The 27,928-nt window shown below is 45.9% G+C and overlaps 2 protein-coding genes across 4 annotated transcripts in view; one reads left to right on the plus strand and one right to left on the minus strand.

Annotated features, from left to right (window-relative positions):
* The window catches only part of SLC25A30 (solute carrier family 25 member 30), a 28,920-nt gene extending 24,953 nt beyond the window's left edge, over positions 1-3,967 (minus strand). The window contains exons 1-2 of one of the 3 annotated variants that reach the window (XM_082859320.1): positions 3,907-3,938; positions 380-405 (exon numbers count right to left, since the gene is read on the minus strand). The gene's annotated coding sequence lies outside the window, so the exon portion shown is untranslated. Of the gene's footprint in view, positions 1-379; positions 612-3,906 lie in introns of those variants that run through there. The other 2 variants (XM_082859318.1, XM_082859319.1) reach the window with 2 other exon arrangements.
* A 6,997-nt stretch (positions 3,968-10,964) lies between these two features.
* LOC309974509 (eukaryotic translation initiation factor 4E-like) lies at positions 10,965-11,884 on the plus strand. Its single transcript, XM_082859160.1, has one exon. The coding sequence runs from the start codon at positions 11,223-11,225 to the stop codon at positions 11,619-11,621; it is 399 nt and encodes a 132-aa protein (XP_082715286.1). The 5' UTR covers positions 10,965-11,222; the 3' UTR covers positions 11,622-11,884.
* Positions 11,885-27,928: the final 16,044 nt, after the last annotated feature.

Here is a 27,928-nt window from a genome sequence, read left to right on the forward strand (position 1 = left end):
CCTCCAACCCCCAAATGCTTTGATCCCAAGTTTAGTGTTCTTTCTGCTACCACCTGAGGCTGTACATGATCAAAAAGGAGTGATGGCATTTTAATTAAGGAGAAAATATTACCAAGCACCTTGGAAAAGGTACTACTGATAAGATGTACCTTAGAAACAATGAAAATGTGCTTTAAGAGAAAAGTCTTAAGAGAAAAATATATAGTCAGAAGGTAGTCAATCTAAACAGTTATAATTAATTTTTCCAATACACAGTATACAAAGACAGTATTCGTATTTTTTCCCAAAGTTTTTTTACTGAGGTGAAATTCACGTACTGCAAAATAAACCAGGGAAGTCCCTGGCGGTCCAGTGGTTAGGACTGGGCACTTTCACTCACCGGGCCAGGGTTCAATCCCTGGTCCCCTGGTCGAGGAACTAAGATCCCACAAGCCGCACGGTACAGGCAAAAACAAACAAACAAAAATAAAATAAACCATTTTAGCAAATAATTCAGTGGCACTTAGTACATTCTAATTTTGTACAACCGCCATCTCTAGCTAGCCCCAAAATACTCCAGCACCCCAAAAGGAAACCATTAAGCAGTTCCTCTTCATTCCCCCGCCCCCTAGCCTCTATGATTCTTATTTTCTTGGCTGTGATCCTATACATGTATCAAGCATCTCTGTGGAACACAAGACTCCTTATTAGTAGTTCCTAACCTGGCTGAGGAGCTTCTTAAAAGTAGACGCACAGGGCCCCGGCCACTGAATGAGGGAAATCCCAAGCATCAATGAGTCAAATAAATGATGGCCTTGGAATACGTATCACTTAAAATTAGGTAGTTGATTAGGTAGTGTTGACATTATAGCCGGTTCTTCTTGGCATTCATCTTATTTAGTAGAGATTTTTTTTCCTACAGTGTATACATAAATGTATATAGACACACACACACACAAGATATCCTCTAAAATGTCAGCAAAAACGTTATTCAGAATGGGATTACAACTTCTGATCTCTAATTAGAAACATTTTTTAGAAACTATGTCGTCGGGGGGCTTCCCTGGTGGGGCAGTGGTTAAGAATCCGCCTGCCAGTGCAGGGGACACAGGTTCGAGCCCTGGTCTGGGAAGATCCCACATGCCGCGGAGCGACTAAGCCCATACACCACAACTACTGAGCCTGCGCTCTAGAGCCCGCAAGCCACCAACTACTGAGCCCGTGAGCCTAGAGCCTGCGCTCCGCAACAAGACAAGCCACAGCAATGAGAAGCCCATGCACCGCAACGAAGACCCAACGCAGCGAGAAAAATAAATTTATTTAAAAAAAAAAAAAACTATATTGTCATGTGACTTCATGCCATCTCATCCATTAACTTTCTGATTTCCTGCCAATACTTTTGCCAGTTTAAGTTTAATGAGATCTGGCTACTTTTTCTTCTGTTGGTTTTGATATTAAATTTTTAGTTAGTTATAATATTAAAACCCAGAGGTTCTGGGTTATACTCATATGCAACTACTCAAGTAGAGCTCGACCTTGTTGTGGAATTGCCTCCCAGGGTTTTGAATCACATGGGATGAAGCACACACCCATTAGTTCCTATTCAGATATTACCCCACAATAACTTATCTTCCACAAACAAGGGTCCCCCCTCCAGTATCCCTGGTTAAACTGTAAGAAAGTACAGTCTATTCACTACGATGTTTAAAAGTTAACTAAGACAAGGGTAAATTAACTTTGGGGCTCTTCTCTTTTCCTTTCCCAAAGCTAGGACTAGCTTCCTGAGCAGTTAAGACTACCGTGCCTTCCCAGGTTACTGTTTGCAGAGTCAAATAAAGAATAAGTAAGCTGTACTGGCCAGGGCAAGCGGTGAAGCGCTTCAGTTATCTTGGCTGAATTCTCTGTTCAGTAAACTAAACCACTTCTTTGTTTTTGAGCTCTTTGAGGGGTTCTCCTCACACACATTCCTTAACTTGCTAGCTCAATTTTTGGGAAAAATCCCAACGCTACTCAAGTGTCAAGACTAACAGGCCAACACAGCCAGGGAGATTGATGTGTCCCTTAGCGATCACTAGTGTCTGAGCAGCAGCTCAGCCTGAGACTCAGGGAAGGAAGGGCTTACAACCTGCAAAAGTTCCAGCTTCCGGCACGGAAGTGGCTATTGATCGCTTGCTACTTTGTTCTCCTCTTGGGGCCCTACCTTCTAGCCAAACTAAAACCCAGAGACCACTTCTCTGTGCTGCACTATGAACACAATACTGTCATTATTAATGCCTGACATGTCAGGCACTGCTATATGTCTTCCACATGAAGGATTTTATTTAACCTTCACAACCCTATGAAATAGGTATCATTATCTCACTTCACAATGGAGGAAAGACAGCCTGAGAGAGGGAAAGTGACTGTGCCTAGTCACACAGCTAGGAAGTACTCAAACTGAGCTCTCCCTGAGGCAAAGCTGATCCTTCCTCTATGTACTACAAAGCCAAACGCTATTTACCAAAGGCTGTTAAAAATACTGGCGCAAATAATAAGAACACAATAAAAAGCGGTGGGTGGGAGGGTAGTTAATCGACATATTCAAAATACAGGTAGGGTTTTCCCGAGCGGGATGTACAAAAATTTTTACCTATTTAACAACCAAAAAAAGTGTTTTCTGAGCAGAAGTGTCTATACAAATTAAGAACTACAAAGGATTCTCCCTACACCTAAGATATATGCTAAAGTTACATTCCTCTCTACTACATTTTCTATAACAGCATTTATTTTCTCCTTACCTCATCTATACAGCTACAAAGAGAGGGAATTAAAAACAGTAATTGCTGCTGGAACTTCCGAAAGCTTTCCAAGTTTCTCTTATATAATCAATTCTGGCTAAGTTCTTTCACTTTTACTGTGCTCCCTTTTCAGTCCCCAATCTTAAACCCCAATCCAGTCTCTCAACTTCTGTGCGCTCATAAATCTTTGTTCCTCGCAGGGCTGCCTTTCATGGCTTTTTCCTATTTCTCATTCTTTTTAAAGGTACGGGGCGAAAAATAAGCTCATCAGACTAATAACACGTGGGATTTGAAGGGAATCTTAGAAATTTATCTTATTTCACGTGAATTAACTGAGTCCACGGTCACAGAGCTCGGCAGCAGCAAAGTCAAGAACAGAATTCATGCCTTTCAACTTTCCTCGCCAGAGGAGGAGGCCGAATGTCGACTCTTGCTGGGCAGTTCGACACGTTTTGCTATTCCTGCGCAGGAACAATGCCATTTCAACTGTTTTACACGAAATTACTCACACCTAGAATTACGCTAAAATCCAGAGCTGCATTAACTTTCCAAGCAAATGAATTCAACCGGTCCTTGCTAACGTGAGCCAGCCTGGTGTGTTCCAGGAGCAATTCAAAGTACAGAAAGCCTTTTCCCATAGTAGGCAGCTCACGGATGCCCGGGCTGCACGCTCTTGAATGAACCGCAGGTGTGAGGGATGCAGAGGCAGGAGAAACGCACCTCGGCGGCAAGGGCACACACGCCGAGATGCCAGACGGGCCTCACGCCTGATCTCGGTGACACTGGAAGAGAAATCACCCCCTACGCCACCGAGTGATGAAGGCCGGGAGCCGGCTCTCCTGCAGAACCGGCCCGGCCGCAGGCAGCTGCAGCCCGAGGAGCAGGGCCCACGCCGGAACCTCGCGCCCCACCGAGCCAGGCCCCGCAAACGAACCGGAGAGCAGAGGTGGCCCCTGGGTAGGACCGCCGGCGCCAGGGCTCTCCGGGACCGCGGCCGACCAGGGGGGGCAGCGCCGCCGCGCTGGGGCCGGGAGTTCCGCGCCAGTGCTTCTGGACACCGGGGGGCAATGGAGGGCGGGCCGGAATAGGGGCGACCCGGAGCAGGCGCGGAGCGGCCAGCGCGGCCCCAGCCGGGAAGTCAGACACTTACCGGGTGGCGGCTGCCCTGCACCTCCTACTCCCCAGGCGCAGCAGCAGCCGTTTCCAGCGGCCGCACGGGAACTGGAGGAAAGGTTGGGGAGCGGCGGGGGCGGCCCAAGAGCCCGCGCGCAGCCCCGCCCCGCCCCGCCCTGCGCGGCCCCGCCCGCAGCCTTGGCTCCCATTGGCCGCTCCCGGCACAGGCCACGCCCAGGTCGCGCGCCCGGCAGCCCGCGGAGAGGGGCCGCAGAGGGAGTGGACTGCGGGACTCCGGCTCGCCGCTGGCGGGGGTAGGAGCTGTCCGGACTCGGTGACGCCTCCGACGGCCTCGAGGTCAACTCTGCGGTGAAAGAGAAACTTAAGAGCCACGGAAGAGCCTTCTCAGGGTGCTGATTCTTTTTGTTCACGTGAACCTCTGCAGTCAGAAGGAAGTAAACTTGCACTCCTTTTTTTAAAAAGTCAGCTTTTTAGTGTGAAAATTTATAAACCGACTGAAGACTTAAACAGTATACCCTGCACTAAATTAAATGCTAACATTTCACAGTATTTGCGTTCTCTCTCACTGTATAGTTTTTTTTTTACCCCGAACCATTGGAAAGTTGCAAACAACACTGCTTCACCCCCAAAATACCTCGGCATTAGAACATGCAAGAAATTAAATACCATTTCAGTCAAATCCAATATACTGTCCATATTTAAATTTCCTTTGTTGTCCCTAAGGGTCTCACACACACACATTTTTTTTTTTTTCCAGTTCGAGATCTACCCAGGATTCGTTGCATTTGATTTCATGCCTCTCTGTACAAACTCCTTTAGTCTGCCACCCTAGTACTAGTACTCTCACTTTAAAAAGAATCGTTTGTTAACGCAAGTTCGTGGGCGGAGGCACAGCGAGGCCAAACAAACTGAAACATCAGAGTTTGGAGCAGAGAAAAGCTTATTGCAAGGAGACAGGCGGCTCACGTCCTAAAAGCAACGAACTCCCCAAAAGGGTTTCAGCAAAGCACTTTTAAAAGCCAGGTGAGGGAGGGGGCGTCGCAGGGAATGTGATTAGCTTGTGCACAGTTCTCTGACTGGCTGACGGTGAGGTAGCAGGGTGGTGTCACAGGGGTCAACAGTATCTGTCCTCAGGCTCCAGGAGGCCTGGGGCTAGTTGCTCACAGGGGTTGTCAAGTAATTAACATCTTCCATTTGTTGGAGGGGGGGGCGGGAGGGGGTGTTCACTTCTGCAAACAACTCAGGAAGTGTGCATCAAATACTATTATCTAGGTTCTTCAGAGAGGAGCCAGGACAGAGGAGATGGGGGAAGGCCTGTCCCTGGAAGGCCCCATGGGGTCCTGCTCCGTTACACTTTCATTACTTTGACATATTTGAAAAGTCCAGGCCAATTGTAGACTATATCAGTATGGGTTTATTGAACTGTTTCTTCATGGTTAGATTCCAGTCAAACTTTTTAGTAAGAAAAGTCGGAGGTGATGCTATATACTTCCATCAGCAGGCACAGTATCCTTTTGGCCTATTATCCGTGATGTCAAGCTTGATCACTTGATCAAGGGTGGTCTGGTAGTTCTCTCCACAAAGATCGTCTCTCCCTCTGCAACAGATATCTGCAATGCTAGGCTGCAACCAGATGAGTATTTTCACCCAATAGGGGTAGCAAACACTTAGCGCAAACGTTATAAAATGGAGATTTTCTAATGCTGTCATTCCTTCTCCGTTTATTAGCTGGCATTCCTTTCTAAAGAAGAGGACTCCCGCCCCCCACTTTCTCCTTTTCTTTTTTGTTTCTCCTCCCCTTCACAATTCCCCTCCCCCACCTTCTTCTGAATAACAGTGTGAACTCTGGCATTCTTTTAAAATTCAATTTAATTAAATTACTGTAATCAAATACCATTATTATTTGTGGTGCTCAAATTGCCCTTTTGTGAGCCGTGGAAGCCCCCTACCCGGCTCCTTTTTCCTTACATATATCCTATCAGTTTTTGAACATTATATTACCTTGCTTTCTGACCCAGGACCTCCCAAGCTCTCCTTGCATTTTCTCTGCCTTATGCAGAGAAACCTTAGTTCCTTTTAGTAGGAAATGGTACTTGGAAAACTAAATCTGAGTGTTTGCTACTGGGATGTCATTTCTTCTAGGCCCTTTCAGTGGACCAAGTGTATATGTATTCATATAGATATAAAACAGTAAACAGGGTTTCCCTGGTGGCGCAGTGGTTGAGAGTCCACCTGCCAATGCAGGGGATGCGGGTTCGTGCCCCGGTCCGGGAAGATCCCACATGCCGCGGAGCGGCTGGGCCCGTGAGCCATGGCCGCTGAGCCTGTGCGTCCGGAGCCTGTGCTCCACAACGGGAGAGGCCACAACAGTGAGAAGCCCGCGTACCGCAAAAAAAAAAAAAAAGAAAAAAAAAACAGTATAGTCTTTACCCAAATATATTTTAAAATCATGAGTTCATACTGATAACCCCAATTAAAAATTCAACACCGTGAGGTTCATTCTAGTCTTCCTCTTTCCATATTTATATCTTTTTTCTACCACAAAGTAACCCTGGTTACTAACAAAAAGATATGAAATATGATGTCAAACACAGTAAACATGGCAGGGGTAAAAATGCAGGAAAATGCTGGTTCCCATCAGCATCAATATATTTACTCATTTATTCTATCCTACAATATACACAAAAGAGCTGAGACTTCAGTACTAATACCAGCAGCAAAACTTCTAAGTTCAGGATTTCTTTTCAGTTCTCTTTATCTTTATAAATACGGCCCTTCTCAACGATGTGCAATATATGTGATATATTGTTAGGTTTGTTTTTTTATTTGCATAATTTTAGTTTGCTTTTTTCATCTTTCTTATCTAGTTTTTTTGTTTGTTTTTGTTTTTTTGTTTGCAATACGCGGGCCTCTCACTGTTGTGGCCTCTCCCGTTGTGGAGCACAGGCTCCGGACACGCAGGCTCAGCGGCCACGGCTCACGGGCCCAGCCGCTCCGTGGCATGTGGGATCTTCCCAGACCGGGGCACGAACCCGTGTCCCCTGCATCGGCAGGTGGACTCAACCACTGCCCCACCAGGGAAGCCCCTAGTTTTATTTTTTGAATGTATAAAGCATTCACCTGGTTCAAAATCAAATCTTACAAATGTTTTATTCAGAGGAAGCTCTCCCTTCCCGTTTCCTGCACTCTGTTCCCACTCACCTCCTATCACTAACCATTGTCATTAGTTTCTAGTTTATTCTCCCATTCCCCCCACAAAATTAAGAATATTTATTTGTTTGGTACCTATTGCTGTATAATTATGCTTTGCAGCTTAAAACAACAAACATTTATTACCTCACAGTTTCTGTGCATCAGAAATCCAAGAAGAGACTTCCTTGGTGGCGCAGTGGTTAAGAATCCACCTGTCAATGCAGGGGACACGGGTTCGAGCCCTGGTCCGGGAAGATCCCACATGCCGCAGAGCAACTAAGCCCGTGCGCCACAGCTACTGAGCCTGCACTCTAGAGCCCGGGAGCCACAACTACTGAGCCCACGTGCCACAACTACTGAAGCCCATGAGCCTAGAGCCTGTGCTCTGCAATAAGAGAAGCCACCACAGCGAGAAGCCTGCGCAACGCAACGAAGAGTAGCCCCTGCTCACCGCAACTAGAGAAAGCCCCCGTTCATCAACGAAGACCCAACACAGCCAAAAATAAATAAATAAATAAATTTTTTAAGAAAAAGAAAATAACGAAATCCAAGAAGGCTTAGGTAGCTACCTCTGGCTCCAGGTCTCCCGCAAGAATGCAATGAAGATGACACCTGGGGCTACAATCCTCTCAAGTCTGGACTGGGGGAGGATCTGCCTCCAAACTCACTCAACCTGGCTGTCAGTTGGCCTCAGAAGATCCTCTTTCAAGCTACCTCACGTGACTGTTGGCAGATTTCAGGTCGCGGCTGGCTGTCAGCCAGTGAATTAGTTTCTTGGGGCTGCCTTAATAAATTACCACAAACGGGATGGTTTAAAAAAAATGGGGAGTTCTTTGTTATACAGCAGAAACTAACACAACGCCATAAAGCAATTATACTCCAATAAAGATGTTAAAAAAAATGGGGGGTTTATTCTCTCACAGTTCTGAAGGCTAGAAGTTCAAAATCAAGATGTCAGCAGGGAAGAATCCTTTCTTGCCTCTCTCCAGGCTTCTAGCAGTTACCAGCTGTCCTTGGTGTTCTTGGCTTGTAACTGCATAACTTCTGTCTCTGCCTCTGCCTTTACATCACATTGTGTGTGTGTCTCTGTGTGTGTGTGTCTCTGTGTGTCTGTGTCCAAATTTCCTGCTGCTAAGGACACCAGTCATTGTATTTGGGTCCACGCTAATCCAGTATGACCTTGGCTTAACTTGACTGCAGTAGCAAAGACCCTGTTTCCAAATAAGGTCACTTCACAGATACCAGGTGGATCAGGACTTCAGTATGTCTTTCTGGGAGACACAATTCAACCCACAACACCGAAAATATCAGTTTCTTGCATCGTGGTTTCTCAGTAAAACTACTCACAACATGGCAGCTTGCTTCGCACTACAGAGAAAAAGGAAAAAAGAGAGAGAGATTCCAGCATGGAAGGCGCGGTCTTTTTGTAACATTATTTAACAGTGACATCCCACTACTTCTGCTATATCTTACTTGCTTTTCTAGAGTCAGTAAGTCCAGCCCACACTCAAGGGGAAAGGATTACACAATAGGCAATGATCAGGGGGGCCATCTCAGAGCCTGCCTGCCACGATTTATATATTTTATTTTACTTCCCCTTTTTTCTTCCATGAAAGGAGCACATTTTATTCTTCCTTGCTATTTTCGCTGTTTAACAATAGATAATGTATCCTGGAAATCACTCTGGAGTATAACTGAGCAGGACCCTATGGGGCCTTCCCAGGACAGACCCCTCCCCCATCTTCTGCTTTAGCTCCTCCCTGAAGCACCTAGATAACAGTTATCTGATGCACATTTCCTGAGTTGTTTTACAGATGCTAAAACCCCTACCAAATAGAAGACTTTAACTACATGATGACCATGAGCACACAGTCCCCAGACCTACTGGCGCCTAAGGATGGATCCTGTTGACCCCTGTGACACCGCCCTCACCATCAACCAATCAGAATTGTGCACGAGGCTTCCCTGACGGCACAGTGGTTAGGAATCTGCCTGCCAGTGCAGGGGACACGGGTTTGAGCCCTGGTCCGGGAAGATCCCACATGCCGCGGAGCAACTAAGCCCGTGCGCCACAACTACTGAGCCTGCGCTCTAGAGCCTGTGCTCTGCAACAAGAGAAGCCACCAGAATGAGAAGCCCGTGCACCATGAAGGCTTCGAAGAGTAGCCCCCGCTCTCCACAATTAGAGAAAGCCTGCGCACAGCAACGAAGACCCAATGCAGCCAAAAATAAATAAAATAAATAAGTTAAAAAAAAAAAAAGAATTGTGCACGAACTGATCACACACCCTGTGACACCACCCCTGCCCACCCTGCCTTTAAAAATGCTTTCCCGGGAATTCCCTGGCGGTCCAGTGGTTAGGACTCCGTGCTCTCACTGCCGAGGGCCCAGGTTCAGTCCCTGGTTGGGGAACTAAGATCTCACAAGCAGTGTGGTTCGGCCAAAAAATAAATAAATAATAAATAAATAAATAAAAATGTTTTCCTGAAACCCACTGGGGTGCTCGGGTGTTTTGAGCACTAGCTGCCCTGGACTCCTTGCTTGGCACCTGCAATAAATGTTGCAATTTCCTTCACCACAACCCTGTGTCAGTAGATTGGCTTTACTGCAAGCAGGTGACCCAAGTTTGACTCGGAAACAAAAGCAGTGCCCAGTACTACATTCATTATTTTGTAATAACCTATAAGGGAAAAGAATCTGAAAAAGTATGTATATGTATAACTGAATCACTGTGCTGTACACCTGAAACTAACATGACATTGTAAATAAACTGTGCTCCAATTAAAAAAAAAAAAAAAAAAAGACAGTTCCCAGAGGCCTTTCTCATCCTTCATTACTATAACATAGTTCTCCCTCATGTGGATGGACCCAGGTTATTTAACAGTTAGCTTCTTGTAGTGTGATGGGCAGAATTCTAAGATGGCCCCTAAGATTCTTGGCTCCCGATGTGCACATACCTTCTCCTAGTTATTCAATCAAACACTAATCTAGGTAAGTCTGTGAAAGGATTTTGCATGTATATTAAAGTCCCAGCGACTTCCCCGGCGGCACAGTGGTTAAGACTCCATGCTCCCAATGCAAGGGACCCGGGTTCGATCCCTACTCAGGGAACTAGATGCCGCATGCATGCCACAACTAAGGAGCCTGCCTGCCACAACTAAGACCCGGTGCAACCAAATAAATAAATTTTAAAAAATAAAAATAAAGTCCCAAGTCAGTTGCCCCTATGATAGGGAGATTATTTAGTGGGCCTGACCTAGTCATACGAGCCCTTTAAAAGCAGAGAATTTTCTCTAGCTGGTCACAGAAGGAAAGTCAGAGTTTCAAATCACAAGAAGGATTTGACACAACGGCTTGACAATGAGGCTTCACACGGCAAGGAATGAGGGTGCCTCTAGGAGCTGAGAGCGTCCCGAGTTGACACCCCACGAGCATCCTCAGTCCTGCCACCACGAGAAACTACACTCTGCCAGCAATAAGGATGACTCTGAAGCAGGTTCATCCTGCTGAGTTCTCTAGATGAGAACTAAACCAAGCTGGCACCTTGATTTCAGCCTCGTGATACCCCGAGTGGAGAACCCAGCCACACCACGCCACACTTCTGATCGACTACTAAATGGGTGTCACTTGAAGCTAAACTTCTGGTTTTATATTATGCAGCAATAGAAAACGAATAAATGTGGCATATAGTTGGTTTGCAATCTTTTGCTATGACAAATAGTGAGACAATGAAGAAACTTTTGCATATATTGTGTTCATTGCAGGAGGTATAGCTTCAGGGTAAATTCCCAGAAGTGGGATTGTTGGGTCAAAAAGCAAATGCAGGCTTCCCTGGTGGCGAAGTGGTTGAGAGTCCGCCTGCCGATGCAGGGGACACGGGTTCGTGCCCCGGTCCGGGAAGATCCCACATGCCGCGGAGCGGCTGGGCCCGTAAGCCATGGCCGCTGAGCCTGCGCGTCGGGAGCCTGTGCTCCGCAACGGGAGGGGCCGCGGCGGTGAGACGCCCGTGTACCACAAAAAAAAAAAAAAAAAAAGATAAAAGCAAAATTTGGCAAGCAAACCTTCGGCTGATCTCTAAGTTTGATAACTGTTGAAGGTTTTTGGGCTCTGTACAACCATATCCAGTTGTCTAGTAATTTAATGCCTGGCTGTAACTACTCACTTTTTAAGGATGGTATTGAGCCTATGTGGGAAGATGAGAAAAACAAACGAGGAGGACGATGGCTAATTACATTGAACAAACAGCAGAGACGAAGTGACCTCCATCGCTTTTGGCTAGAGACACTGCTGTGCCTTATTGGAGAGTCTTTTGATGACTACAGTGATGACGTATGTGGAGCTGTGGTTAATGTTAGAGCTAAAGGTGATAAAATAGCAATATGGACTACTGGATGTGAAAACAGAGAAGCAGTTACACATATAGGAAGGGTATACAAGGAAAGGTTAGGACTTCCTCCAAAGATAGTGATTGTTTACCAGTCCCACGCAGACACAGCTACTAAGAGCGGCTCCACCACTAAAAATAGGTTTGTTGTTTAAGAAGACACCTCCTGAGTATTCTCATAGGAGACTGCGTCAAGCAATCGAGATTTGGGAGCTGAACCAAAGCCTCTTCAAAAGCAGAGTGGACTGCATTTAAATTTGATTTCCATCTAAATGTTGCTAAGATATAAGAGACGTCTCATTAGCCTTTGTCTTGTACTTCTGTGTTCGTATTTTTTTTTTTTAATTTTGGCTAGAGTGTCCGCTATCCCAATCAAAGAATTACAGTACACATCGTCCCCAGAATCCATAAATGTGTTCCTGGCCCACTCTGTAATAGCTTAAAAGAATTAACGATTTACAGGGGCTTCCCTGCTGGCGCAGTGGTTGAGAATCTGCCTGCCAATGCAGGGGACATGGGTTCAAGCCCTGGTCTGGGAAGATCCCACGTGCCGCAGAGCAACGGGGCCCGTGAGCCACAACTACTGAGCCTGTGCGTCTGGAACCTGTGCTCCGCAAGGAGAGGCCGCAATAGTGAGAGGACCTGCGCACCGCGATGAAGAGTGGCCCCCACTCACCGCAACTAGAGAAAGCCCTCGCACAGAAATGAAGACCCAACACAGCCAAAAATAAATAATAAATAAATTAATTAAAAAAAAAAAAGATGCTAAATAAAAAAAAAAAAGAATTAACGATTTACAAACACATTTGACCCATCTACAATATTAAAGAATTTGCATTTCTATACCTTACAAGAGAACGACTCTGTTTATGTTCCATTGTATGCAGAAGCATATTTTGCTGGTTTGAAAGAGTATGATGCATCCAGTTTTCTAACAATTTTCTTTGTTTCTTTTTACAGCATTGTCTGTGCTGTACTCTTGCTGATGGCTGCTAGATGTTAATTTATTTGTTTCCCTACTTGATAACATTAGTGATTCTGATTTCAGTTTTTCATTTGTTTTGCTTTTTTTTCCTCATGTAACATTGGTGAAGGATCCAGGAATACGACACAAAGGTGGAATAAACATTAATTTTGTGCATTCTTTGGTAATTTTTTTTTTGTAACTACAAAGCTTTGCTACAAATTTATGCATTTCATTCAAATCAGTGATCTATGTTTGTGTGATTTCCTAAATATAATTGTGGATTATAAAAAATGTAACATCATAATTACATTCCTAGTTAGAATTAGTATGTCTGTTTTTGTATCTTTATGCTGTATTTTAACACTTTGTTATACTTAGGTTATTTTGCTTTGGTTAAAAAATGGCTCAAGGGCTTCCCTGGTGGCGCGGTGGTTGGGAGTCCGCCTGCAGATGCAGGGGATGTGGGTTCGTGCTCCCGTCCGGGAGGATCCCACATGCCGCGGAGCGACTGGGCCCGTGAGCCATGGCCGCTGAGCCTGCGCGTCCGGAGCCTGTGCTCCACAACGGGAGAGGCCACAACAGTGGGAGGCCCGCGTACCGCAAACAAACAAAAAAATGGCTCAAGTAGAAAAGCGGTCCCATTCATATTAAGACAGTGTACAAAACTATAAATAAAATGTGTACAGTGAATTGTCTTTTAGACCAAAAAAAAAAAAATCTTGGAGTCCCTATAAGATGGATGGTGGTACTTTCAGCATCTATCAAGAAAATTCACACCGAACTTGAGGACCCTCTGAATAACCTTGGGTTCCCCCAAGGGTCCTGATCCACGGGTTGGAAATCACTGCTCTAGGGAATAGTAACATGGTTACATCATTATAACCAGTTTTGAAACCACAAGAATAACAAAAAAGAAATGTAAGTCAAGAAACAAATCTACTAACTACTCAGTGCCAGTCCCTGCTAAACACAGCTAATTTCTCACCTATTCTTTGCTCTCACCTTTGCCCTGTAACAGCCCTTCGTATGTGCGTTTTATCTGACTACAGTCAAGACACCCAGATGGCAATATGGAAATGAAGACCTGAATTCTGCTCAATCTTGGCCAAACTGTATTAGCTCTCCGACCCTGATTAATTAATTTCTCTAAGTCCTCAGTTGCAAAATGCAAACAATACCTCCCTTACAGAATGTTAAATGAGGTGATGTGTGCAAAAACACACTCTGTAAAATGTAGGTGCTGTGGAAATATCTTCTAAATTCATCTGGCTATGTCACTCATGAGCTTAAAATTCTGCCTTGTCTTCCCAGTGTCTTCAGAATCAAGGATAAGCCCTTAGCCTGGCAGAGAAGCCCCTCCCTGTGTGGTTTTTAGAGCTTCCAGTCACAGGAATCAGTTCCCCATCCTCCCCTGTTCATCTGCCTCTCAACCCTGCGTTCTAAAGTCTGGCCATCTCAAGGAGCTGGACTCTTCACTGTATTTCCATTTCAGCCCTTTATTAGCACATTGTGTATGCCACTGTTTAGAACAGTAAGGTCCTCAAACAAGCCACAGTCTATAAGTTGAGCTATGCCAGGCCTCATGAGGAGGCAACAAGAACCATTCCTCATCCACATCTTGGTTTTCATCATCTTGGCAGTTACATTTGTACTGTGATGAAGAACAAATGATTTGGAATCAGCTAGAATTTAATAAGTGTGTATGCAAGTAACTTAAACTACAGGAATGATATTGATAGATTGTAATATGGCCCTACATCTGTCAGGAAGGAGTCTCTTGAGTTTTTCTGGATGCTTGATGCCATGCAGAATGAAAGGCCTGAATCAGACCACTTTTAGGGTAGCCTTCAGTGATTGGTGGGGGGGAGAACATTGTATCTGAGACATCTGGTCACCTTCCCCTGCTCTTGGCAAAGTGGAGCAGTAATGAGCGATAGCTACTCTTAACAAGAACAGCTGGATAGGCGGTGTTCCCAGCTGGTATGCTCGGGGAATGAGCCAGTGAAATTCTTTATCCTCACCTCTTACAGCAGTGGATACCAACCAGGAGATTTGCCCCCCAGAGGACATTTGGCAATGTCTGGAGACATTATTTTTTCTTTTTGGTTGCGTTGGGTCTTCATTGCTGCCCACGGGCTTTCTTTAGTTGTGGTGAGAGGGCTTCTCACTGCGGTGGCTTCTGTTGCGGAGCACAGGCTCTAGGGCGTGTGGGCTTCAGTAGTTGTGGCTTGCAGGCTCTAGAGCGCAGGCTCAGTAGTTGTGGTGCACGGGCTTCAGTAGTTGTGACTCGCAGGGTGCGGAGCGCAGGCTCAGTAGTGTGGTGCACGGGCTTAGTTGCTCCGTGGCACATGGGATCTTCCCGGACCAGGGATTGAACCCGTGTCCCCTGCATTGGCAGGCAGATTCTTAACCACTCCGCCACCAGGGAAGTCCCTGGAGACATTTTTGGTTGTCATGACTGACTGATGGCTACTAGCATCTTTTGGGTAGGGACCAGACCTGCTGCTAAACATCCTACGATGCCCAGGAAAGGCCTCCACAACAAAGAACTATCAAAACAGCAATAGGGCTGAGGTTTGAAAAATCCTGTTTTGTAGGAATGTTGCTTTTGGCGTATGCTTTCCTTGGTTACAGGTGCTCTTTTGAGAGCACATCTTTTGCATAAGTCTGTGAGTATTCGTTTGTATGAAACAGTTGCAGCTCCCTGAACATGCCATTGCTCCCATTCACCTGTGGAACCTTGCACACACTAAGTTGCACCTGCTAAGTTCTTTCTCTTGCTAATTTCTTCTCATCCTTCAGGCTTCAGTTTGGACATCATCTCCTCCAGGAAGTCTCTCCTGATTCCTAAAATCTAGGCACAGTGGGTGCCCCCATGCACACCCATCCTGCGATCAGAACAGTTACGGCACTGCAGTAGAATTAACGTTTTCTTTGTCAGTCTCCCGCCAGACAGTAAGCTCCTCGGGGTGGGGACGCAGTCTCGCTCACTACTGTATGCCTAGTACCCAGTACAGCACCTGATGTGGTAGGCAGTCAATTAATATACACACATTTGAAGAGTCTACATAATCTGGGATCTGCAGAGACATGAAAGGCTTTTCAAAATGGTCCACCCCGTCTTCCTCTCATTGATATCAGTTGTGTGTTTTGTTTGATCAAAGCTTCCCTAGTTGTGCTTCAGTAGAGAAAATGGAAGAATAGTGCAGAGAATCTCACATGAATTCTGGTGAGCTGTACTTGGAGATCTCATTTATCTACCTTTACGCTACTCTCTGCATTGTTTTCCTTTTTAGTAGCCTTTTAATTTTTATGCCCAGGAGCTGGCAAACTATGGTCTATGGGCCAAATATGGACAGTTGCCTGTTTCTGTATAGCCATAGAAATGGTTGTTACATTTTTTTAATGGTTACTTTTTTTTTTTTTTTTTGCCAGACCGCACATGGCACGTGGGATCTCAGTTCCCGGAACAGCGATCGAACCCGTGACCCCAGCCATGGAAGCACAGAGCCCTAACCACTGGACCGCCAGGGAATTCCCAATAGTTACATTTTGAATGGCTATGTAAGTACCTACAGAATAGCCTCAATTTTGCCTCCTGGACTAAAGAGCAAAATATTTACAATCTGGTCCTCTACAGAAGAAGCTTGCTGACCACTGCTCTATCCCTTAGCGTATTTGCATTTAAATATTCCATTCTGCTCAGCTGTGCTTTGGCTATTGTGTCATCAGCCTGTTGGGGCTCATTTGGTAAAGGGGGAAGAGCACAGCCTTGTGACAGCTGATGGTAGCAGAACCGACTATCATGAGACCCTCACAAAGACCCCTGGCACCTGACAGGACAGATTTGTACCATGATTCTCTTAATACAATCAATGCAGTTTACACACTTAACCAAATTCTCTTGCACCTTCACTTTAAAATCATAAATATAAAATCAATTACACACTTCAAATTGAAATCACAAGGTATTCTGTCAGATTCTCTAGAGTATAGTTTCTATTTTTATTACAGACACTGCACATAAATAACAGACACGTAAGGGTTGTGTTACACTTCCAAGGTTAGTACTAAAAATATTAGTACTATGGGCTTGATTTAGCTCACCATTGCTATATTTAATTCTAAACCTTCTCGCGGTTATATAATCATATAATAATGTACCCAACTAACAGCAGATTTACTAGCTCAGGTCAGCTGAGTAACTAGATAATGAAAAAAATCAGGACATCAATAAGATTATCTTGAAGTGTTGTGAGACACACTCCAGTTATGTGTTCCCTTTTTACAGAGGAGCTGTGTCTGATACGTAGCAGGGACCTCAAGTCTAAGCCTTTCATTTGGAATTTCGTTTCTCTATCTTCATCCCTGGTCACTTTCCCTCAGCAAACCCAATTTGTTTGTTTTAGAGCCTGATTTAGGTGGAGAGAGAGAGAGAAGCAAGTCACATTTAAAGGATTGAGAATACTAACAATTTCAAACTTCTCAACAGCAATACTGGAAGCTAGAAAACAACGGAGCAATGCCTTAAATGTAAGGGAAAATTATTGCCAAACTGTAACACCATATCTAACTCCCAAAATTTAAAAGCTACAGACGTGCAAGGTCTCAAAGAATTAGCCTCTCCTGTATGTGTCCTCAGAAAAGCTAATAAAGGATATATTTCCTCAAAACTAAGGAATAAACTTTTTTTAAAGGTTCACATGGGAAATAGGAGCTCCAACACAGGAGGGTGGGGAAAGGACTTCCTAAGATGACAGTGAAAATCAATCTCAGGACAACAGCAACCAGCCTAGATCAGAGCAGGGATACAAAGAGATCCTGGAAATATATTGCAGAGAAAAACTGAGACTGGTAAATCACCTGATGTTTGTGAAAGTAGTGATGGGGGCTTTAACTACAAAGAGAGGGTTTGGGGATGAATTTGAAATAGGCACCCAGAAAAGTAAGCCCAATTATTATTATTTTTTGCTGTGCTCGGCCTTTCTCTAGTTGCGGCGAGCGGGAGCTACTCTTCATTGTGGTGCGTGGGCTTCTCATTGTGGTGGCTTCTCTTGTTGCGGAGCACAGGCTCTAAGCACGGAGGCTTCAGTAGTTGTGGCACTCAGGCTTAGTTGCTCCGTAGCATGTGGGATCTTCCCGGACCAGGGCTTGAACCCGTGTCCCCTGAATTGGCAGGCAGATTCTTAACCACTGTGCCACCAGGGAAGTCCCCAAAAACCTTTTAAATGATGACCATTTTTAATTCCAGGGAAAACCAGAGGTCATAAAAAGAAGAAACATAATCATGGTATACTACATGGCTCAGCTATAAATAACATTTACAAAGTCAGAGTAATTAAAACACTACATATTGGGAATTCCCTGGTGGCCCAGTGGCTAGGACTCCGTGCTTCCACTGCAGGGGCAGGGGTTCGATCCCTAGTCTGGGAACTAAGATCCTGCAAGCCGTGAGGCACTGCTAAAGAAAAATGTTCATAAAAAAAAAAACCTATATATTGGTTTAACCAAAACTGGTGATGAAATTGTAATTAGAGGATAGTGAAGAGCTCTGTGTGTCTGTGTGGGTAGGTGTGAGAGTGAGTGTGGATGGGCGTAAATCTTTGTCTTCAGAAGAAGGAAGTCTATAGATATCAAAGGAGAAAAATCAGGAAATGGCAGATAAATCAGCTTATTAGAAATCAAGGAGGTAAATGCCAGAAGAAACAGCTGAGGACTTCCCTGGTGGCACAGTGGTTAAGAATCCGCCTGCCAATGCAGGGGACACAGGTTCGAGCCCTGGTCCGGGAAGATCCCACATGCCGCGGCGCAACTAAGGCCGTGCACCACAGCTACTGAGCCTGCGCTCTAGCCCGCGAGCCACAACTACTGAGCCCACGTGCCACAACTACTGAAGCTCACATGCCTAGAGCCCATGCTCTGCAACAAGAGAAGCCACCGCAATGAGAAACCCCCGCTCAATGCAACTAGAGAAAGCCCACGCACAGCAACGAAGACCCAATGCAGCCAAAAATTAATTAATTTTTTAAAGAAAGAAAGAAAAGAGCATGGGGAAGGCCCACCTGCTCTTTACTGCCTCTGGTCACAATCCATGTGCAAGAATTAGTCCCAAAGCCCCACTAAGATACCAAGATGCTGGGAAGTGTGCTTTAATTGTATATCTAGGGGAAAAAAATGGATTTTGGTGAATATCTGGTGAATCTCTTCCCACTTCGGCAGAATGTACTTGCAGGAGGGAAGGTATATGATAATAGCTAGCCTCTCATGTCCACTCTTGCCTCCCTCATCCATCTCCACAGAGCACAGTGACCTGGATCAAGTCTTCCTGCTGCCTAAAAGCTTTCCACTGTACTTAGCATTAGCCCCCAAATCCTTATGCCAGCCTTGGAGGCCAGCATGACATGGGTTCTTCCACTGTGCCAAGCTCTTCTCCATCTGCACAGGTTGTCACCTCTGCTCGGAATACTACCGTCCTGCTCCCTCTTTTCACAACCTGACATTTACCCATGTTTTTAGTCTCAGGCCAAATGTTGCTTCATCCAAGAGGCCACTGTGATAGTCACAGTAACAGCCCCAAAGAACTCTATGTCCTAATCCCTGGAATCTGTGACTATGTTAGGCCACGGGTTCGTGGCCCGGTCCGGGAAGATCCCACATGCCTCGGAGCAGCTGGGCCCGTGAGCCATGGCCGCTGAGCCTGCGCGTCCGGAGCCTGTGCTCCGCAACGGGAGAGGCCACAACAGTGAGAGGCCCGTGTACCCCCCAAAAAAAAAAAAAAGAAAAAGAAAAAAAAGATTACAGATAGAATTAAGGTGGCTAATCAGCTGGCCTTCAGGTAGGGAGGTTATTTGGGATTATCCAAGACAATGAGATAGTGAGTTGGTCCGATGTAATCACATGGGTCCTTATAAGTGAAAGAGGGAGGTGGAAAGGTCAGAGATACAATATGACTGTGGAAGTAGGTTGGAGTGATTTGATGTGAGAAGAACTCTACCTGCCATTGTCGGCTTTGAAGATGGAAAAGAGTCATAAACCAACGAATGTGGGCAGCACCAAAAGCTGCCCAATCAGTCAAGGAAACTGATTCTCCCCTGGAGCCACCAGAAGGAATACAGCCCTGAAACGCCCTTGAGTTTTGTCTAATGAGTTCCAGTCCAGACTTCTGACCTCTAGAACAAAAGATAATAAATGTTTATTGTTTTATAGCATCAAGTTTGTGGTAATTTGTCACAGCAGCAATAGGACACTAACCCATGCTCGCTAACTCTTCCCTGACCACCCTCATCTCCCTGCCATGTCAGCTGGGTCTGCAACTAATCTCTCTCCCCAACAAGACCTCTGTTCTTCCCTTGCACATCTGGATCTCCGGCGGGTCCATGCCTGGGTCTTCTGGGACCTCTCCTGGGAACTGGCCTTCACTTCTCCCAGTCTCTCCATAAACACTCAGGAACGTGTTAAAGTTTTTCCCCTCCAATTTTTTTTCTTTTTTCTCTCTCCCCCACCCCCGGCCCCCCACTGCCTGGATCTTAGGTCCCCGACCAGGGAGCGCTGAGTCCCAACCACTGGACCGCCAGGGAATTCCCTCCCCTCCGGTTTTGCACCTGGTGAGTTGACAGGCAGAACAGTCAGGTAGGAGGGGGAACAAAAAAGTGTAAACACCTCCATGAAAATGGCTCAAAGGGTCCACATGCCTGCCGAATTTCTCTGCCTCCACAAAGGAGGGGATTTGGCATCCAACTCGGGAGAACTTTAAAAGTTATTTATCTTCTTTATAATTCTCAGTTCTCTTCAAAGTAAAATCATAAACATACTTTCTTCAGAGGGTTTTTGTAAGAATTAAAGGAAATAAATGAAATCGTGACCACGGTGCCTTGCATATAATCAACATCACTATTGCCATTGTTAGTATTACGTCATCATGATTGTCATTATTCCAAATGACTCTTTCATGTTATATACAAAAGGCCCACTCCATTGGGAATTCCCTGGAGGTCCAGTGCTTAGGACTCTGCGCTCTCACTGCCGAGGGCCTGGCTTCAATCCCTGTTTGGCCAAAAAAAAAAAAGGCTCACTCCATTTAAGTAAAACCAGTATTGCTAACAGGGTAAGAGTCTAAAATTAAAGCCTTTCACGTTTCTTAGTGGTTTTGTCCTGAGATTTACACTCAGCACTTCCAATTAATTTTTATTGAGTGATACAGCTTCAAAAATGTAATAGGAACAGAAACCAAAATGGCTACTTACTTGCTCCTACGGCAAGTCATATCTTTGAAATACTATGAAAATTAGCCAATTCAACGTGCCCCCCCCCAAAAAAAAAATCATTCTGGGCTTTAATTAGAATTGTCTGCATTTTTTTTTTTTTTTTTTTGGGCGGTGCCCAGCGGCATGTGGGATCTTAGTTCCCACTATCGGGACCAGGGATGGAGCCCGCGCACCCTGCAGTGGAAGCGCGAAGTCTTAACCACTGCACTGCCAGGGAAGTCCCTGTCTGCATTTCTCTTTTATTTTATTTTATTTTTATTTACATTGGGTCTTCGTTGCTGCGCACGGGCTTCCTCTAGTTGCAGGGAGCGGGGGCTACTCTTCGTTGCAATGGGCGGGCTTCTCACTGCGGTGGCTTCTCTTGTTGCGGAGCACAGGCTGTAGGCGCGCGGGCTTCAGTAGTTGTGGCTCACGGGCTCTAGAGTGCAGGCTCAGTAGTTGTGGCGCACAGACTTAGTTGCTCCGCGGCACGTGGGATCTTCCTGGACCAGGGCTCGAACCTGTGTCCCCTGCATTGGCAGGCGGATTCTTAACCACTGCGCCACCAGGGAAGTCCTGCATTTGTTTAAGTCAATCATTTGGTTAAATATTTTCCTCCCTTTCTGGGTGCCCTCACGTAGACACTGCCTAAGAAACTATCAGACTTCAGTTTATCAGAAGCAAAATAAAGGGGCCAACTGAAATCTCCAGTAGATAGAATAAATGGCTTTTTCCACAAAAAAGGATTTGGGGAAGTGTAAGTGATCCAGGCCACCTGATGCTGAGAGGCACAGGATAAAAGGAGGTTAACAGGTAGCCTCTGCAGGGTAATTTTAGCCAGAGCTCCCTGCAGCGTGCTTCTTGGGGCCGGGAGGGAGGTCTGTGCGCTCGCCAGCGTCTACAGAAATGCCCTAGAGGGCTTCCCTGGTGGCGCAGTGGTTAAGGATCTACCTGCCAATGCAGGGGACACTGGTTCGAGCCCTGGTCCGGGAAGATCCCACATGTCACAGAGCAACTAAGTCTGTGCACCACCACTACTGAGCCTGCGATCTAGGGCCTGCGAGCCAAAACTGCTGAGCCTGTGCCCTAGAGCCCACAAGCCACAACTACTGAGTCTGCGCTCTAGAACCTGCAAGCCACAACTACTAAAGCCCACGTGCTTAGAGCCCGTGCTCTGCAACAAGAGAAGCCACCGCAATGAGAAGCCCGCGCACCGCAACGAAGAGTAGTCCCCGCTAGCCACAGCTAGAGAAAAGCCCGCATGCAGCAACAAAGACCCAACGCAGCCAAAAATAAATAAATAAATAAATAAAATTTAAATTAAAAAAAAAAGAAAGAAATGCCCTAGAATGTTCGAGGACATTCACAAAATAAATGGGGACAGCAAAGCCAAGACTGACACTGTTTTTACCACTGGAAAGTCAAAAAGTTGTATAACCAGTGACAGTCATGCTCTTGGTTCTTGGAACTTGCCTTTGGGGCAGATGGTCACACTAAATGTTTGCCCCTGATAAAGAGCACAGTACTCTGAACACACACATGACATTTCCATCCTGGTAATATGTGGAGGGTCTGGGCAGCAGGCGAGGCCTGAGGCTGGCAGTGCTCAGATCTGAACAGTGCTGAAGGGACTGCAGCCATTTCTGTCCACGGCTTTCAAATCTGAATTTGTTAAACTGTAACCCACATTAGGAAACACATTGTACATCATGACCCAGTACACATACATACACACACACACTAACACACACACACACACACACACACACACACACACACACACACACACACGACTGAGGCAAACATTTCAGGAAAGAATACTTACTATGACTACAATGCACTCTGATATTTATTATTCTATTTTCTTTCATTTTGTTCATACTATTCATAACCCACTAAATGGAAAACCCACAGTTTGAAAAATACTGGTTATAAAAGTCAAATCAAATCATACACTCTCCGAGTTATTCTGTAATTAGAGGGGCCTCTGCAGCCCTCCTTTCCTATCTCTACAGTTAGAGGAGGTGAGTGCCTAGAAGAGAGGCAGCCACTGTCTGATTGCGGACGATGCTCTCAGAGCACAGGGTCCTCTTCTCGCGAGATGGCAACACCTGCCCTGCCTCCTTCATTGGACTGCCGTGAGGATCCCATGAGCTGACTCTGCGAGTATGCCAAAGAAGGGGAAAGGGCTCTGCGACAAACGCTGTTAAGGTTGAATAGTGACTTGGCCATCCGATAACTCATCTTAAGGACTTAACCTGGAAAATTCCTCTCCCACTGGGTGAATCAAAGGAGAGATTCTATTTTCATGTCACACCAAGTCCACCCATGGCCTTGAACCTGACTCAGTTTGGTCATCATTTGCTGGTTTTGCTGTGAATTAACTGCTATCTAAGCCACCATAAAGTGGTTAAACAACAAATCCTCAGCAAACAAACAGCTTCTCACTGCAACTTTTGCAGCTGAGGGATGTTTGAAAGGGGGAGAGTGAGAGGTTTCTGAGAATTGGGACAGATGTCCGGTAACAGTCAGAAAGATAGCTTTTTCTTCATTAAAGTCTATACCGAATCCATAAGCGCATGGCTCCTGGGGTGAGTCTGTGGGCAGTGCCAACAGTCTTTTCAACACAGAGGACCAGATCATCCTCAGCATTTATGATCACTTGTTCAAAAACGTATCTTTGATGCAGACGTAGAGAATGGACTTGAGGCCGCGGGCAGGGGAAAGGGTAAGCTGGGGCGAAGTGAGAGAGTGGCATGGACATATATACACTACCAGATGTAAAATAGATAGCTAGTGGGAAGCAGCCGCATAGCACAGGGAGATCAGCTCGGTGCTTTGTGACCACCTAGAGGGGTGGGATAGCGCCCCATTCTGAAGAGTCGCCTACCAGGCATTGTTGTGTTGTCCGTGTCACCAGAGCTGCTGTCGGAGTAATGGAGCAAAGACTACACGTGGGACCGTCTTACCCTGCCTGACGGTGTAGCCTGAGACAACTTCCAGTGTCTTCCCGTTTCCTTTACCTCCCTGTGGAGCCTGTAAGTGGAAGCCACCTAAAGAGGTGTCTTGACTTGAAACTGGGTAGAAACTGATTTAAGTGCCACAAAAGGAAGCAACCCAAAGGATTCTGGCCACTCGCCGCTTCCCTGATGGGCTGCTCTCTGATGTTATTGGTAGGACAGCTTCTCCCTAACCCTCCTCTGCTTTGTCAGCCTCCAGTACAGAAGCTGGGAAACGTAATACTTCCTTTCCCAGTCCTTCTGCGGCTAAGCATGGCCAAGTGACAAGTTCCGGCCAAAGAGACAAAGGTGTCGCTCCTGTGGGGAAGGGAGAGTGTCTGAGGAAGCTTTTACTTTTTAATAAAAGGGCCAGGCCCAGGAGCAGCGGCCACAGGCACTGCCCTTCCCCATCCTCCCACCTGTAATACAAACATGGTACCCGGAGCTGTGGCAGCCGATCACAAAATGACAAGCATGGTAACAAAAGACCACGTGCTAAGAGGGGCAGGACCGGAAGACAGTCAGGGTCCTCACTGGCATTGTTGGGAAGCTACGCCAATGCCTGTAGCTTCCGACCTCCAGACTTCTGGTTCTATGAGAAAAGTATCATTTTAAGCAGGCATTATTACTTGCAGATTTCCTGTGTGATAACACTAACACGTATACTAGTGTATACATAAAACTAATAACAAAATATGTCTTATAGATTTATAATTTCCTTAAGTACACTTCTAAAAATTGCACATTATTCATTCCACAGAGGTATCCAATTGTTCCAACAACTCCTTATACAATCTCCAGTTTTAAACATCACGTTGGGTTTTGCTAAGGAGATGCACGAAGGGGACCCAGCCTCTGCACAGGTCAGTGCCTAGGCTCTGCGGAGGCATCTGAAAGGGAATAATTTACGTCTGAATGTGCCTCTTACACAGACACTGCTCACGTTGGCTACTGGACGTGGTTTCATGCAGTAAGCACGCGAAGAACCGAATTACTGACGTAGTTAAGCATATCTGTTCACTGCTTATGTTAAAGACAACTATCACAGAATCGATGCAACCCTACATAAAATAATTAGCGGATGGTTCCTAGAGAGATACAAGCCACACACATATTGTCTATTCAAAATGCTCACTGTATTTATGAGTTGAAGAGCACATCCTTTCAGCAGCCCACATAACAGGAACTCTAAATCGAGCAGACACTGAACCAGGGCTGGTTAACTAACAAAGTCCTCTGCAGAACAAGCAGCAGCCACGTCTCCACCCCACGCTTATGTTGAAACTGATAATGTCGGGTCGGGTTTCTCTCATCATCACCGTCTGTCCCCACAGGTCAAGGCCGGTTCTCACTTGATGGGCTGAGTCACATGAACATGCCTTCCTCTCAGAGTGGACAAATGCCAGACTTGTTCCACTGACATCACACAGGGGCTCTGAACTGATAGCAGTCCCTAAATATACGACCAGGAGCCCCTGTCCTTAATTTAGATTCTCCAGCAGCCTGGAGAAAATTCTACAGCCAGAGCGACAAGGACACACATTACCACTGTTCCCCTTTCACCTACTTACCTTAGGTGAGGACTATTGATCAGTTCAAGAGAATGCCCTCCACACTCTGACTCAACCGTCTCTTTCCCAAATTAAAAAAAGTCCTATACAAACAAACAGGATGACCCTTTCCCCAGATATGTTTCCTTTCATCAGAATTCATGGAAAAATAAAAACTAAGGATGGTTTCTGTGTGATGTTCACTGTTCGCTTTCCATTTATGCTGTAAAGAAAAAATGCTGGTGGGATGGCCAGGTGGCTTTCGCAGTTGTGACTATATGATACACAGCAAGATGTGACTAATTAATAAGTGTTAGGTAAATTATAATCAGTGACGCCAATCTGGAAATTCTCAAGAGCAGGCTGACAGTTGTTTTCTGACCTCCGTTTTCTGTGAGAATATCACAAGAATACTGTCAGGGCTTATCCATAATGAATGTCTCCAAGTTCACATTTTATTATGTGCACTCATTCCCTAACAACACTTTACCTTAAAATGAACCGTAACAGCCAACTATCCCACGAGAAGAGGAGGGAGGTGCATTGTCTAACAGTGACGCTTCCACAGCCAGCCCTGGGAGAGATGTAAAAAGATTCTCCTGTGTAGAACAGTGGGGTTTCTGATTGCTAATTTGGTCTAACCGTGGTTTGCAAATTTAACTTCCTTTGAAGATTTATATTCACTTAATTCTCTGGTCCAGGAAAGCAGAATTGAATTTCCAGCCACTAGTGTGTATCCTGAGTCTTGAGTCTTATCTCCCTTTGTATTTAGTAAAAAGCAGAGAATGAAATAGAACAAGAGAAAACATGCCTAGGAAAAAAACTGATAAAACCTGTGGCGAGTGGTAGGTAAAAGTGGAAACACCCACATTCGACCATGAATCCTACGTGCAGCTATGGAAAATAAGAATGATTTCCTCACCTTGGTCATTTATATACTCATGCATTCATGGACTGAACCATCACTGATTAAGTACCATGTTGTATACAAGGGGAAAGAAGACTTTAAAGACTTTGCCTTTAGAGATTTATGGTCTAATGAAAAAGAAAAAAAAAGAACCTAACAATTATTTAATGGTCTGAACAGGCTTTTGGAAAGCTTCCTGGGGGAGATGACACTTGAGATGCCCAAGTCTTGAAGAATCAATGTAGGTTTCCCAGTTGAAGAGCTACATAAGACAGTGATAGTGGGAACTGGGGAGGTGAGCAAGGCAGAATGCACAGAGCCTGACTGGTCACCCTGGAGGTGGAGGAGAAGTAGTTGAGGCAGACGCCTGGGCTCCTGACTTGTGTCCCAAGGTGTCTGGTGGTGCCACTCAGAGCAGAGACTGCGGGGAAGAGGGCAGCTTAGAGGTAAAGGAGATGCTTCTGTCTGAGGTATGCTGGTTTAAGGTGTCTGAGAGACTTTACATGGAAGTGTCTAAGTCAATTTGTTACACGGCTCTAGAGCTCAGGAAATAAGTAGGAGCTAGAAATGAATGTAGACTAACTGAAGTTATACAAGCAGCAGGGGAGTCCACAGCTCTGGCTGTGGGCTCCCAGGGACAGTGAGATGAGAAGCCACCTCCGAAGAGGCCAACACGGAGCCATGGGCCAGAGAGCCAGCGAGGGGGCAGCGCCCCTGGGAAGGAACAGCCGACCCATCACTTACCAAAGGACAAATGAGATAAACTCTGGGGTGGAGGATACTACCTTTTCTTCTGAGAAAGAAGTGAAGAACCAAGGGAGGATAAAAAGAGGACTCAGAGATGAAGAAAAAGGCAAATAATAGTGTCAGAGACACATGGGAGTTGAGATTACCCACAACAGCTGGTGACACACACTAGCCCAGGAGTTGAATGACATCACGCTTCCCACAAAAGACGGGAAGCGTGGTGGAGCTCTGGGTCGGCTCCGTCACTAACAAGCTGCGTCTGACCATCTCTCAGCAAAGACGTGAACCTGGACGACCTCAAAGTTTCCTTACTCCTTTAAGACGGACTCTGTTCATGCAAATGGCGTCCTAGCCTTTCTCCAGTTCCTCCTCAAAGGGTCCCACTGAGTCCCAGGGAATGGAATCAGACCAGGTGCTGTGGTAGGTGAGACAGATCTACTCACAGGGGTCTCCCACCCTAGAGAACCCTGGAGTCCCTGCTTCCCTGGTTAGAACAGGAAGAGCTGCCCCAGCTCAGCAGGGCCACTGATGCCCGGAGTTAGAACACAGGGAGTTTGGGAGTGCAACAGGGCGCTGGTGCAGGTCCCAGGCCTTTTGGGTTCAAGCACAGGTGTGTCAGCTCCCACTTTCCTCCCATCTTTCAGAACTGTGCCCCAAGCTTGTCCTAGACCTTTATCCCGCATGTCATGCCAGGTTCCAGCACAACAGGGACTCTTCTGACCAGAAAGTGAAAGTGACTGACCTAATTTGAGGAGAGCTCAGAGCTGCTCTATCAAAAATTAAGCCTCGGGACTTCCCTGGTGGTGCAGAGGTTAAGAATCCACCTGCCAATGCAGGGAACACGGGTTCCAGCCCTGGTCCAGGAAGATCCCACATGCCACAGAGCAACTAAGCCCGTGTGCCACAACTACTGAGCCTGCACTCTAGAGCCCACGAGCTACAACTACTGAGCCTGCGCTGGCTCTAGAGCCCACGAGCTACAACTACTGAGCCTGTGTGCCACAACTACTGAAGCCCGCGTGCCTAGAGCCCGTGCTCTGCAACAAGAG

This window comes from Leucopleurus acutus, assembly GCF_964270905.1.
Source record: "Leucopleurus acutus genome assembly, chromosome: 18".
NCBI classification, from domain to species: domain Eukaryota; kingdom Metazoa; phylum Chordata; class Mammalia; order Artiodactyla; family Delphinidae; genus Leucopleurus; species Leucopleurus acutus.

Excerpts from the sequence above, each read along its gene's own strand:
- LOC309974509 (XM_082859160.1), top strand. The coding sequence starts at position 11,223 with ATGCCTGGCTGTAACTACTCACTTTTTAAGGATGGTATTGAGCCTATG.